General features: G+C 33.9%; 1 protein-coding gene across 1 annotated transcript in view; it reads left to right on the plus strand.

Moving 5' to 3' along the window:
- Positions 1-311: 311 nt before the first annotated feature.
- LOC106877593 (cyclin-dependent kinase 14) overlaps positions 312-13,719 on the plus strand; it is a 179,172-nt gene continuing 165,764 nt past the window's right edge. Inside the window, exon 1 of the mRNA XM_014926538.2 lies at positions 312-516. Coding sequence (XP_014782024.1) covers positions 468-516 — 49 coding nt within the window. The 5' untranslated portion in view covers positions 312-467. The remainder of the gene's footprint in view (positions 517-13,719) is intronic.

Here is a 13,719-nt window from a genome sequence, read left to right on the forward strand (position 1 = left end):
TATATATATATATATATATATATATATATATGTATACAATATATATACATACATATGTATGTATATAGCCTCTATTAATTTTATATTTGTGTGGATGTGTATGCTTGTGTGTCGATATTTTCATTCTCGTCTTCTCCAAGTTCCTCCAGATAAAGAAAGAAGAATTCTCAAAGAAAGTAAAGGAAGTTTAGAAGAGAAGGCAAGAAAAAAAAAAGGAAAAAGACGGATAGATAGAAAGAGATAGAAACAGGCGCGAGAGGGGGTAAATAGAGAATGTAAGCAATTGAGAGACGGTGTAAGTGTTAGCAGCAGCAGCACTGTGGTCGTCTGTTTGTATGTAACATGGCGGCAATCTGGTGACTCAGCCTCACGTCTTGTCGCTGGCAACGTGTAACTCTTATAGGCCTGCATTTGCTGGCTTTTTCACGCACACATTTCACTGAGAAAAGTCACTAATTGTGGATACAATGGATACAAATGCAATTAGCTATAAAATCGAGCCTGTAATGAGAGAAGGTACGCTTTCTTTGATTTTCCTCCATACATAGCATAACATAACTGTTTAATTTGTAAATACTCGATAGCAACATACACTAAGAATGAAGAAAGATTGTTGTATATGCTTTTTGTTTTCGCGTGTAACACATATTTCACATATTTATCGTACGGTTAGGAAGAACCAAATATGTCTTTGTGTTGTATACTAGAAATATTAAGGCATAATCATACGCGACTCTGTGTTTGGTGTCGCCGTCGTTGTTGTTGTCGGTACATTATCTTGCAGCTCAGGCCGAAACAATGTGAAGACGACTACATACTTCCTGAGTGATTATAATTCTTTTAATCGATTACATGCACATAGATATATGCATACAACACATACATACACACGCGTGTGTGTGTGTGTATATATATATATATGTATATATCACATTTAAAAACTTGACAATTCATTCATTGCTTCAATGACAAAATGCCTGATTAATTTACGTGAAACTTGGATTTAAAAAAAAATTATTCATAAAGATACATATAAAGGTGTGTGTGTGTATATACACATATTTCCACTCGTATTTATACATTAATATATGCACATATACATGTATTCATATACACACTTGCACATACATATGTAGAGAGCACATATATATATGTATGTGCACATATATTTGTAGAGAGACCATATATATGTATATTATTTATATTATATATATATATATATATATAACATATACATACATATGCTTCAATGTCTATACATTTATTTATATACATATTTCTACATACGGACACATATGTGCACGCACGCACGCTCACATGTACACACACACAAATACTGCATTACTTTGTAAGTCTTGTCTGTACGAATATGTTCAGGGAAATGAATATATATATATATATATATATATATATATATATATATATATATATATATACATACACACATTCACTATACGCACCAGGTTTTCGCCCAAAACAATGACCGATTAAGTACCAGACTTAAAATATGTACTGGGGTCGATGTAATTAACAATATACATCAGAGCAGTCCTCTAGCATGGTCTGTAGCTGGTGAGCGAATGGGTGTACGTGTGTGTGTGTGTACGTACGTATGTGTGTATACACAAATATTTTCATGAATATGTGAATATGTCTGCCTCTTTTACACCTGTAAATGAGTATAATTATATACATGTATCGGCGTGTATATGTGTGTATATACATATAAACTTGTATGTATATATTTACAAGCGTATATAAATATACACATGTACATATATGTATGTGTTTATATATATATATATATATATATATATATATATATATATATATATATATATATATATATATATATATATATACATACATACATACATACATACATACATACATACATACATACATACATACATACATACATACATACATACATATATAGAGAGAGAGATAGGTGGATAGATGTAAATATGTTAAGAGGCTTGCGTCTCAATCACATGGTTTCAGTCTCAGTCCCACTGCGTCGCACCTTGGGCAAGAATCTTCTATTATTGCCCCAGCTGAACTAGAGTTTTGTGAGTGAATTTGATTGACGGAAACTGAAAGAAGCTCGTCACACACGTGTGTGTGTGTGTGTCCTTGTCTTCACATCGCACGATTGTTGTAAATGAACGTTACCATTACAGAAGGCAGTTGTCAATCTTCCATGAAAATATGTCAGGCCATGGGGGGGAAATAATTTGTTTCTTTGGGAAAAGGTATGGGTTGGTGACAAGAAAGGCATCCTACAGTAGAAAATCTGCTTGAACGAATTCTGTCTGACCCATACGAGTATGGAAAGTGGATGTAAAGGAAATGATAATGATGATCGCGCATACACAAGTGTGTGTGTGTATGTGTGCATATAATATATCTGTATATATATGTATATATGCATACATACGTATTATTTAACACTTATATATATAAACAGCTGTCTGTGTATTTGTACAAGCATACAAGTTTATATATGCATATGTATGTGTATATATATATATATATATATATGTACTACATATATCATGTGTCTATGTATGTATACCTATGTATGTTTTTGTGTAATCTGTATATTTTAAACATACATTTGTATAATTGTATAAACGTTCATGTATATGTATGTACATATACACGTGCGTATATGTTTATATGTTGTGTGTATGTATGTGTGTGTGTATATATATATATATATATATATACATATATATAATGTATGTATGTATATTTGTTATCAGCAGTTACAAAATAGTTTTCTTCTTGGCCTTCGAGTTACTTTTGTAGTTTCTGCAAGTAAAAATACATATAATCATTGTATGAGTTCTTTTTAATCTGTTTATTCTACCAAGCTAAATAAATAATATACTACGTGTGTGTGTGTATATATATATATATATATATATAATATATATATATATATATTGTATGTGTATAAAGTATGACAACTAGTCATCAGAGCCTGCCTTTGCAGAGGATGTATCTGTGACAATTCACTCAAAATGGAACACCTCATCAAGTCTTATAAGGGCCTGTCAAGGCTCTGACTAGGCCATCAGTCTGGGGAAGATGGAAGTTTTGAACCAAGGTTTTGAGCACTCCCCAACCATAACATGTTCTCTGGAGCTTGAGATGAATAGATGTATAGAAAGAGCATCCTCAGTACTCACTAGGCTGACAAGGAGAGTCTATGAGAATATTAAGGTTCCTGTCTGTGATGTTTTTGGTATGCTACTTTATGGCAGTGTGACCTTGAGCATCTGCTCCATGCAAGACTAGCATGGTATCTCAACACTTGGGACCTACTCATTACATTATCCAGATCCTGTATAGTGTCTAGTTCTGGTATTGCTTTTCCTTGCTCTGTATATTCATGTTCTGTTTTCGATGTCTAATAATGAAGTACTTGAAAGTTGCATTAAATTTCATATTTTCTTCTGTCCATCAATATGAAATGTTGAGGTTTTATAAGCTTTTAATACTTTTGCTGCCTTCTGGTATCTTTGCATCATCAGCATAGCTTTGAGAGTGGCTGTGTTGAAAGTTCAGTTGAGCCATAAAAAACATTAATGGCCATTTAGCCATTTCTCGTGGTATTCTGCAACAAATAGTTGATTTTGTACTGTGGGCACTGTTAGCTGCAATAATCAGACTTCTGTATTTTATTTAGCTGTTCTCCTAGTATTTTGATTATACTAAAGTCATAAAGTGTGTGATCAAGCTTTATCAAAAGCCTTTGCAAAGCCCAGGTACACCATGTCCAAATTTTATTGGTTGAATAACTCGCCCAACATCCATTGTTAACGCTACAGAAGCTGGGTGAAGCAGCTTCTTCTGCCTTGCTAGAAACCATGCAAGGTATCATTCAACAAACTATTTTCCTTTAAGAACATAATCAATTTCTCATTGATGATTTGTTCCAATGCCTTCAGAGGTGTAGATCTGAACGTTTTTGTAGCAGCTCTGCTTTTTATAGGACATATGCCTGCCTTCAGGTTTTGGGGATTTTGATACTCTCCAGTAAATTTTGGCAAAGTAACTAAAGTAATTCGCCTGGCACTTTGCTTGCCTTTAGAAGAATTGTGGTAAGCCATCAAGGCTAGCTACTGAGTCCTACACTCATTTTTCCTGTGGCAGTTGATACAGCAGCTTCTTCTATGTTTATCCAGCTGATGGTTTTTTTTGATCTCTTCATAGAATGTTTTATTTTACTCTCAGTATCTATGAACAGTGCTTTTAGCTGTTTCCTTTCTTTTCCCATAATATGTTTACTTAAAACATTGGAGACTTTTTTTTAGCATCTCATAATAATTTTTCTATTTCAAAGGATATTTTTTTGAACATTAAACTTCCTCAATGGAACATCTTCAATGTACATAGCTTGGATTTCCAGTAAAGATTCTTCTAGTTTTCTGTCGTTGTTTTTCATGGAGAGGGCTTAAGTCCAGTTTGTCTTACAAATTTCTTTTTCAATTGATTTTCCTTAAACTTCATCAAAATTACCACATCAAAACATCTACAATATGATGATCAGAGAAGATTGGAGACATTGCTTTTACATTGTGGGTGGTTTCTGTGTTACTTGTGAAGCAAAGATCCTGTGTGGTTAGCTCTAGTTGGTTAACTGACCATTTATTCTATGCCAGTGAGATTAAGTAGAGACTATGCTTGTCTACAATCTTATGATATTCCTGAAAAAAATCTGTCTTTCTGACCACTTGAAGTTGGGATGTTTGAAGTAATTCAATAGTAGTGTATTGGTATTTTGGCCCAGATTGGATAATATTAATTTTAACTTACCCATGCTTTCTTGAAGTTTTGTCATAACTTGAAGCACCTGGTGGTGGTGGTAGTGTGTGTGTGTATTTATATATTTATTGTGTATGTGTGTGTGTTGTACATAATAATTGTGTTCAGTTGTGTATGTACCATCAGTGTGTCAAAGTTTCTGTGACAGAGGTACTAATGCTATTATGTCTTAAGGGTTCTATCATGTCAGAATGGAAGAGAACATATTTCAGTATGTTTTGTGTTTAATATGTCTGCTGACTGCTATGTCTCTGCCAGTGTTATGTATGTTAGCTCATTGCACGTGGCAAAAATTCTGTGGTAGGTAATTTTACTCCTATTGCTCAGTTGTAAAAGACTTCTAATATTTATGAAGAGAACTTATGTTGCATGCAAAGCACAGAATGTGGTAACCATTTTGGGTTTGTTTGTTGAGGTGGCTTTGTGTGCTGAATGCAGATTAGCTGCTGTACCATCATCAAATGTAAGGATTTTGTTCTCTCAGAATATCTTGTCTCATGCTGGTGGCATGCTGCTTGTTCCTTTTAAGTGAATGTATTGGCAATGCTGATCAATTATTCCATTTTCATCCTTGATCCCTTGCACGGCATTTCACCATGCATTCTTATTTGGGTAGGCCTTCTCCAACACTGCATGTATCATTCATTGTGGTCCCCATCGTCTCTGTAAAGTTCAACATCTTGAGACCAGTTTTCTTCACTTCATCTTGGGTTGCCCTTTTCCACAGGTTACATTCACTTTGAGCACACCTGTTGTCTTTTATACACATCTCATATCAATACCAGTGCAGTCTTTTGCACATTTGATTCCTGTTATACACAGCTTTTCTCTTGACAAATTTGTACGCTGTCATTCATGTGCACTGACACTACATATCCAACAAAGCATGCTCACTTTATTTCTTTCTACCTTCATGAATCCTCTGTGTTCTGTGTCCATGTCTCATCATTATGCAACATCACAACTCACATGCAGACATTATACACTTTCTCTTTCACCCTTTGTCACCAGCATATGTAATAGGCCCATGAACTTTTAGCCCAATCTTATTCTGGCTGTAATTAGATCACCTAAATAGTAGAAGCTATTATCTATTTCTAGGGAATCGTCAAAACATTTGAGAGAATTTGTTTTATATGTGCTCTTCTTAGTTTTTAGAGCTCCTGGACATCTGCTGCAATTAAAGTCTACCTAACTCATTAGCCTGCCTCTAATTCCTGTAAGTCTATAATTTGCATTGAATGCACTAAATGGAATTTTTACCTGCTCTCTTCCTGTATATTGACCATAGCCATTTCATTGACATCACTGTCTCGCCTTCTTCCCTACATACTATTTATTTTTGTGAAGTTTGCTATGAGTCTTCTTGATTCTAGGTTTTGCTTCCATGCCTGGAATTCTCTAATTCTATTACAGATTCAGATGTAAGATAGGAGTTCCCATGGGCAGCCACTTTAAATGCCTCTGTTATAGCCTGAAGGATTATGATAAATAAAAGGGGGCTGAGAACTAACCCCTATTGGCCTCCTATCTTCATGCTAAACTCATTGCTATACTTTCTCATTACTCTCACTTGGCTTAACAACACCCTTGTACTTGCAAAGCCTTCACAAACCATTCATCTAATTGTAGCTTCTTTAGCTACAACTGACAAATGCTAGGTACAATGATTTACTCCAAGCTAAATACTTCTGTAGTTGATTCACTAGGAATGTGGTACCTCTTTCTAGTATAAAGTGAAACTGCATGTCATCTAGACTAATTTTGTTCCTGATCAGTTACACTATGACTCTGTAACTTTCAGAATTTAGTCAGTCAACTTGATGCCTCTGCAATTTTTTTATATGCTCTGCATTTCCTCCACACTTGTAGCAGTTGATGCTACATCAATCATTGGATATAACACTTTTCTTGACCACTTTATTGACTATGCAGGTGATTAATAGAGTGCCCTACCCTACCAAAGATTTTAATCATCACAGACTGATTGACCAGCAGACTTCCCAGTTTTCATATCTTTAATTGTCTAATCAATCTTACTATTATCAATTTGTATTGCTGGTCTGTTAGGTCTATTTGGACCAGACTCTATTCTTCCTATGTGTTCTACACATTTAACTACTTCCTATTGTAGCACTTCCATGCTTATTACAAGAGGTTATTAAATGCTGTCCTTTCATATACACTTCTTCCCAACACCATCTTTATTTCTTCTAGCACACTGTCTTGATCCAGACTACCTCACATCACTGCTCTTATGTCACAGAACATGTGCAAATTTTTTACTTTCTGTTTCTCTCCTTGATAAGTACACCTGAAGCCTAGCTTTTCTTCTAGCTACTTGTTATTACTCTCTGCTGCCAAGCCTATTTCTTTACTTTTGTGGCTTTGTCTCTCACTGTTTCAAAACCATGTCACCTTCACTCTGGTTAGGAGTTTACCCCAACCACAAGTTTGCTTAGTAGCTTTCAGCAGGTTGTCTCTTAGGAGCTTCTATTAGGCATATCCACATGAGACAATGGAATTTCTTAAAAGAAATCTGATTTTATTTTGGTATGACTGGCAAGAAAGAAAACTTGGTTAAAAATACTAACAGATGAAAATTCATTAGGGTTAATTAATTAAATATCATAGCTAAGGATGGAATAAGTTAAATAGTAGATTGCAATTTTTACTTAACTTGCATTAAAAATAATAATCAATGATAATAAAAACATATTGCTTCGTTGAGTTAAAAAAATCAAAGGAATGAACAAATACACTGTAAACAAAGAGGGCAATAGATAGAGGGTGCTGTCATATATGTCTGTATACACACACACACACACACACACACACACACACACACACACACTGCATATTTGCATGCTCATGTCTTGACTACACACTCAGATATACTAGCTCATATATAATGGGTTCACAATGCTGAGTAAGACAACACACACATGCATTATCTCCTTTGTTGCTCTTATTTGAAGGAAACCTCATTTCTATTTGGTTACTTCCAGTCATTCAAAAACTGCTGTTTTCAACATGACACAGAACAAAATTAATTATTATTATATCATCATTATTATTTATTATCATTATTATCATTATAAGGTGGTGAGTTGGCAGAATCATTAGCATGCTAGGCAAAATACTTAGTAGCATTTCGTCCGTCTTTACATTCATCATCATCATCATCATCATCGTTTAACGTCCGCTTTCCATGCTAGCATGGGTTGGACGATTTGACTGAGGACTGGTGAAACCGGATGGCAACACCAGGCTCCAGTCTGATTTGGCAGAGTTTCTACAGCTGGATGCCCTTCCTAACGCCAACCACTCAGAGAGTGTAGTGGGTGCTTTTACGTGTCACCCGCACGAAAACGGCCACGCTCGAAATGGTGTCTTTTATGTGCCACCCGCACAAGCCAGTCCAGGGGCACTGGCAACGATCTCGCTCGAAAATCCTACAGGAGCCAGTCAGGCGGTACTGGCAACGGCCACGCTCAAAATGGTGCATCTCATGTGCCACCCGCACTGAGTTCAAATTCCACCGAGGTCAACTTTGCCTTTCATCTTTTCAGGGTTGATAAATTAAGTACCAGTTAACTACTGGGGTCAATGTGATTGACTTACACCTCCCCCAAAATTTCAGGCCTTGTGCCTATAGTAGAAAGGTTTATTGTTATCATTATTCCCATTGTATTTTTGTCTTCCGCTACAGTTCTTCCTCCAATATAACTTTCTGAGAAAGGGCTTCTCATAGCGCAACACTGTATAGAATCGTGCTATCTCAGTGATATTTTGTTGTATTGTCTTAGTTTTATACTGGAATTTCATGGCTAGAATTAAAAGCAACACGTCTTTCTAATCACACCTTACTATCTTGAAAAATGGAATGATATAAGATGATATAATCCTGTTCCTTCCCAAAACGATAGGATGATCATGGCTGGAATGTCTTCGATCATTAGGTTGATTTGGAGTTCAGTAACAACTGGTTCTTTGATCTTATGCAGCATCACTATGAGGTAGAGGAATCTGCTTGAAAGAACAGCCAAATCTCTCAAATCACATCCCACCAGCTGAAAACTTAAAGTAGATATGTTGTCCTGTATGCACTTAAAAATAAAACCTAGTGGTCACTACTGTAATATCTTTAACCCTGCATTTATTCATTGAGCTGACTTGGAGCGTAACAACATCCACCACTGCTCATCACATAGTATACTCATCACTTTGAAAACCCAAACAAAATCTATTTTATCCTTACTTATTGCCAAAATATTTCCTGAGGTCCATTACTAAGAACTCTAATATTTTTGAATTGTTTGTGTTTCTTTTATTCTACACTCTCGGATTGGTTGGCATTAGGAAGGGCATCCAGCTGTAGAAACCTTGCCAGATCAGATTGGAGCCTGGCGCCACCCACTGGCTTGCCAGTCCCCAGTCAAACCATCTAACCCATGCCAGCATGCAAAACGTACGTTAAACGATGATGATGAAACCCTTTTGCAATATATCTTCAGTGCATAGATCAAAATGTGGATTGATTGTTTAATAATTAATTGGTTAAATTCTTTAGTTGTAAATCTTTTTTCCCATTTTTGAATAAAAATCCAGAAACTTGATTTGTTTATGACAATTGCATGAGATTGCCAAGCAATTATTCATCAGGATATTTTAAACTATAAATTATGATAATTATCACTCATGTAGTTATTTCTTTTGAAAATTAGTAAAATTAAGAGAGTTTAAAAATAATAGCTTTACCAGAACATTTAATAGTCATTTGTTTTCCATGACATGTTTTAACCTTTTTTAACTTCTGGGCAAGTATTCCACTATTGGGAATGTTATTTTTAGCTGGTTTCAGTCTTTGGACCGTGAATATAATTAGGCAGTGCCTTCAACTCGTATAGCACTTAGTCTGGTACTTATTTTTTCAAGTGACTGTCCACCTGTTGGTGAATGGGACATAACTAAAAGATATTTTTGCTTATTACACTAATTTATATCAGTATACATAAACATATATATGAAGATTTCCACAGATTCTGTTTACTCAATTTTGCTCTCAGAACATTGCTCTACTTGAGTTATTTACCTAAGGTGCTGTGCAAGGGGACTGAACATGGTTGCAAAGCAAACTCCCAAACTACATTGTATTGGTCAGTCATACTTTGCCTTTAAGACCAAAGGGTCAGTTTCGCATTACTTAGGCATTCTGTTAACTCATCTGAGTACTAAATGTCTAATATAACATTAGAAATATTATTTTTGTGTGTATTCAGGGTGCTTGAAATAATGTTTAAGAAATTGAAATTGAGACTGATGATTGTTGTTGTTAATTAACCTTAGTTCATCACTATGCCCACAGATGTTGCATGTTTGTCCTTTCTAAGTGTATCTAGGATTAATGCCGTTTTTTATTTTTTTAAGACAGTGTGTTGTGATTTGAAGGACATTTGGCTATTATTTCTAACAGGATTGCAGTGGATAGGCAGTTTTAGTATCCAGAAGTTAAAATAAAAAAAAAACAAAAAAGAACGAAGCTCCATCATTGGGATTTAAAAATCAGTAACAGTAAATACAGAGTTACTTGCTAAACTTCAGAAAGTCTTGCATATTAATATTGTTCTGCTTATTGACTGAATTTGTTGGATGGTCTTTTTCTTTGTATAAAAAAAAAAAAAATCAAGATTATTGCTTGGACTTTTAGTGATAAAACTTAATGTTCCAATAATTACAGTGTTAAGAGGTATTTCTATTTTGGTAAGAAAAAATAACAAAAAACAAAACAAAGCACTTGTTCAGAAATGCTACTTTTCTCACTGATTCTATTTGAAATATTCACATCCACTGGACTACTGACCTCAACAGCAATAGTACACGATGCATATATATAGACACAAGTTACTCAAAGAAAATAGTCGTTATAAAAATGCCTTTAAACGCCTATATTCAGTGGAGTGCATAATAGATATATTTGGCTGGTGGCTTGGATGTGATTGTAAATGGTAGTTATTATTATTTTTTTTATTATTACTCTTCTCAGCCTGCAACAGGCTGTCTGCTAGTGGATGAAATTCATATTGCTAAGAATTGTAAATATTGAAGAACTCCATGCTTTGGTATTGTCAATATTGTGATCATCATTGTTGATTTAATGTCTGTTTTTTTTATGCTGTCATAAGTTGGCTGGGTCATCAGTAAAGAATATTTTCTAAGCTTCAGTTCAACATCACCTTTTGTGAATGCAGGATCTTCTAAGATTACTTCCTCTGTATATATCTTTGTCTCCTATTGGTGTGTATATACCTTATCACCATCTTGTTGCTCTTCCCATATGCAACTTCAGCAGAGATTTTTCCTTGTTGAACATAACAAATTTAGTCCTAATGAATTTGAGGGATCATGTAATATTCTTTGTGTTTGTCCCTTAAATTATATGAATTTCCACTTTATACACACATACACATAATTTTAAGTACATCTTTTTCCACAATCAGGTTAATCATTTCTTTTATCATTCAGATGTAATATGTCAGTCTTAGCGATTAGTTAACTAGCAAACATTATTCATATGTAAGACTTCGACAGGTATCACTTGGCTACACTTTACAAAAGTTTTGGTGTACATTTTCCTTTTTCAACCATTATTTTGGTTTTGAGTGGAAATCTTTTATTGATGTTTTCTAAAGATATTTTGGATATATGACCAATATATGTTTATACATATGACATCTACTGTTATTTTCTCTTTTTGTTTTTGCCTTTTTGTAAAAACACTTCTCTGCATTGATTAAATCACCCCACTCTTTGACACAAAACATTTTTTGATGTGCCATACTGCTAGAAGTACTTTCAGATTCAATGAAACACTTTTCTTTTGATTTTTTTTTTCTGGCAATTTTTAACTATTTTTGCACTCTAGTGAAATATCTTTTATCTCAAATCTAAAACACATTTTTTGAGAAGCATATGTTGAGCTTTGGCAGATGACAAACTACAAATTAATCTGTCTATTATTGTGTCAACCAAAAATGTTCCAACGTTTGAAATTTTTCAATTCATAAAGGATAGAGAAGGTGATATAAATTTACAGATTAGATGTTACATCTTTTGGACCAATAACTGTCAATAAAATTAAATGTTTCTTACCTATATTGTTTGTGTGGTTAGTTATAAAAACCTTCTTTATCCTTCTTAATAATTTTGATATAATAGTTTTTGATTCACTTATATATTTGTTATAATTAAAGTTAGCTTTCTTCTCTGCATATCCTTATATTCTAGAAAACCCATGTTAATTAAATTTAGTTATTTGTCCTCACTTTCTCAATCATTAATAATTTTTCTGTTTTTGGTTATTGTCAGATAAAGAATAAGTTTATTTGAACTGTTAAATGTTTAATAATTTAAGTATTACATCTTTTGTATTTATGTCTTACACTTAATTTCAATTCATTCAATCTTAGTCACCCTATTTATGTGTGCAGATGGCTAAATAGCAGTAGTATTATTCCCTTCATGGGACTCACATTAAGTTGACAGAGTGATTGATACATTGAAACATAAAGTAAAATACAATCACATGAAAGATAATGTTAATAGTCTGAAAAATAGAGAGAAAAAAGTAACCATTGTGTCGCCAATACTCTTCTGTCTTGTCAGAAACCTCTTTAGTGACAGTGGCATAATAAAATACACAGTCCATGCTGTAAAGTAGTTGGTTGGTGACAGGAATGGCATCCAACTATAAAACGAAAAAAAAAAAAGATAACCAAGTCTTCTCAGTTGTAAGTGTCAGGTAATGAAAGATAGTGGATAAGTTACAAAACACTGTGGGACTATTTCAATTGTCAAACAGATTTATGAAAGATAATCAAACCAAGGTCATCTTGCCTTTCTCTCAAACATATTGCATCTAGGACTAACACCATATAATGTGTCCTTTTAATTTAAAGAGGATTTAGCCATTGTTTCTAGAAGGTCAAGCAACTGAATAATTGTTAATTGAAGCTAACTGAGCTGATCTATTTGGCTTTAATTTTTGACTATGTAACTTGCAGTAACTAGTGGTACATTGTTTTATTTTTTATATATATGTTCCTGGTTAGTTAAAGTAAAACAAACTTTAACAGCATAAATGGTTATCTTCTACATGATCTCTATCTATCTAGTTCATCACTAATTCATCAGAAGTTCTTCATGTCTTCTATTCCTTTTATACTGATATCTCATCAATGTGTTTCCTTTAGCAGCACAGTGTTTATCTATTCTCAGCACTCTTTAGTCCATCTCTGTCTATCCATGTAACAATCTCCTAATGTAGTGTAGAATAATCCATATGTCTCTCATCTCATGACATTAGCTCATCTTTTTCCATTGTTCTCAGCCAATTGAAGATACAATCTTTGAATTTGTTGTTTCTGTCTATTTCTTTGGCTTATTGTAAAGTCAATTTAGTTCAATCCCACAAGATTTGTTAATGTCCTGTAAATTGCTTCACTTGTATTGTACAAGGTAAGGTCATTTATGTCACAGATCTCTAAGAAACTTGTTTTCTCTTCATGCCTTATGCTATGGCCATAGTGTCTCCATGCGCATTTATAAATCTCATCTGGTTTTCTTCTGACATGGTCATGGAAGTCAGCTGCTACAATGAAAATGATTTTTCAGATACCATAAGGGTATTTTCATTAATGTCTTGTAGAATTAAGCTTCTTGTTTGCTTATTCTACTTGTGATGTAATTTGTCTGTCTACCTGTCATATATATATATATATCCAACCCATCATAATTCTAAAATGATAAATGAATTAGAATATTTCATATTAATAATGTGATGCATTTGTTATATTTTAAGCTTATATATATATATATATATAT

Source organism: Octopus bimaculoides, chromosome 1 (genome assembly GCF_001194135.2).
Source record: "Octopus bimaculoides isolate UCB-OBI-ISO-001 chromosome 1, ASM119413v2, whole genome shotgun sequence".
NCBI classification, from domain to species: domain Eukaryota; kingdom Metazoa; phylum Mollusca; class Cephalopoda; order Octopoda; family Octopodidae; genus Octopus; species Octopus bimaculoides.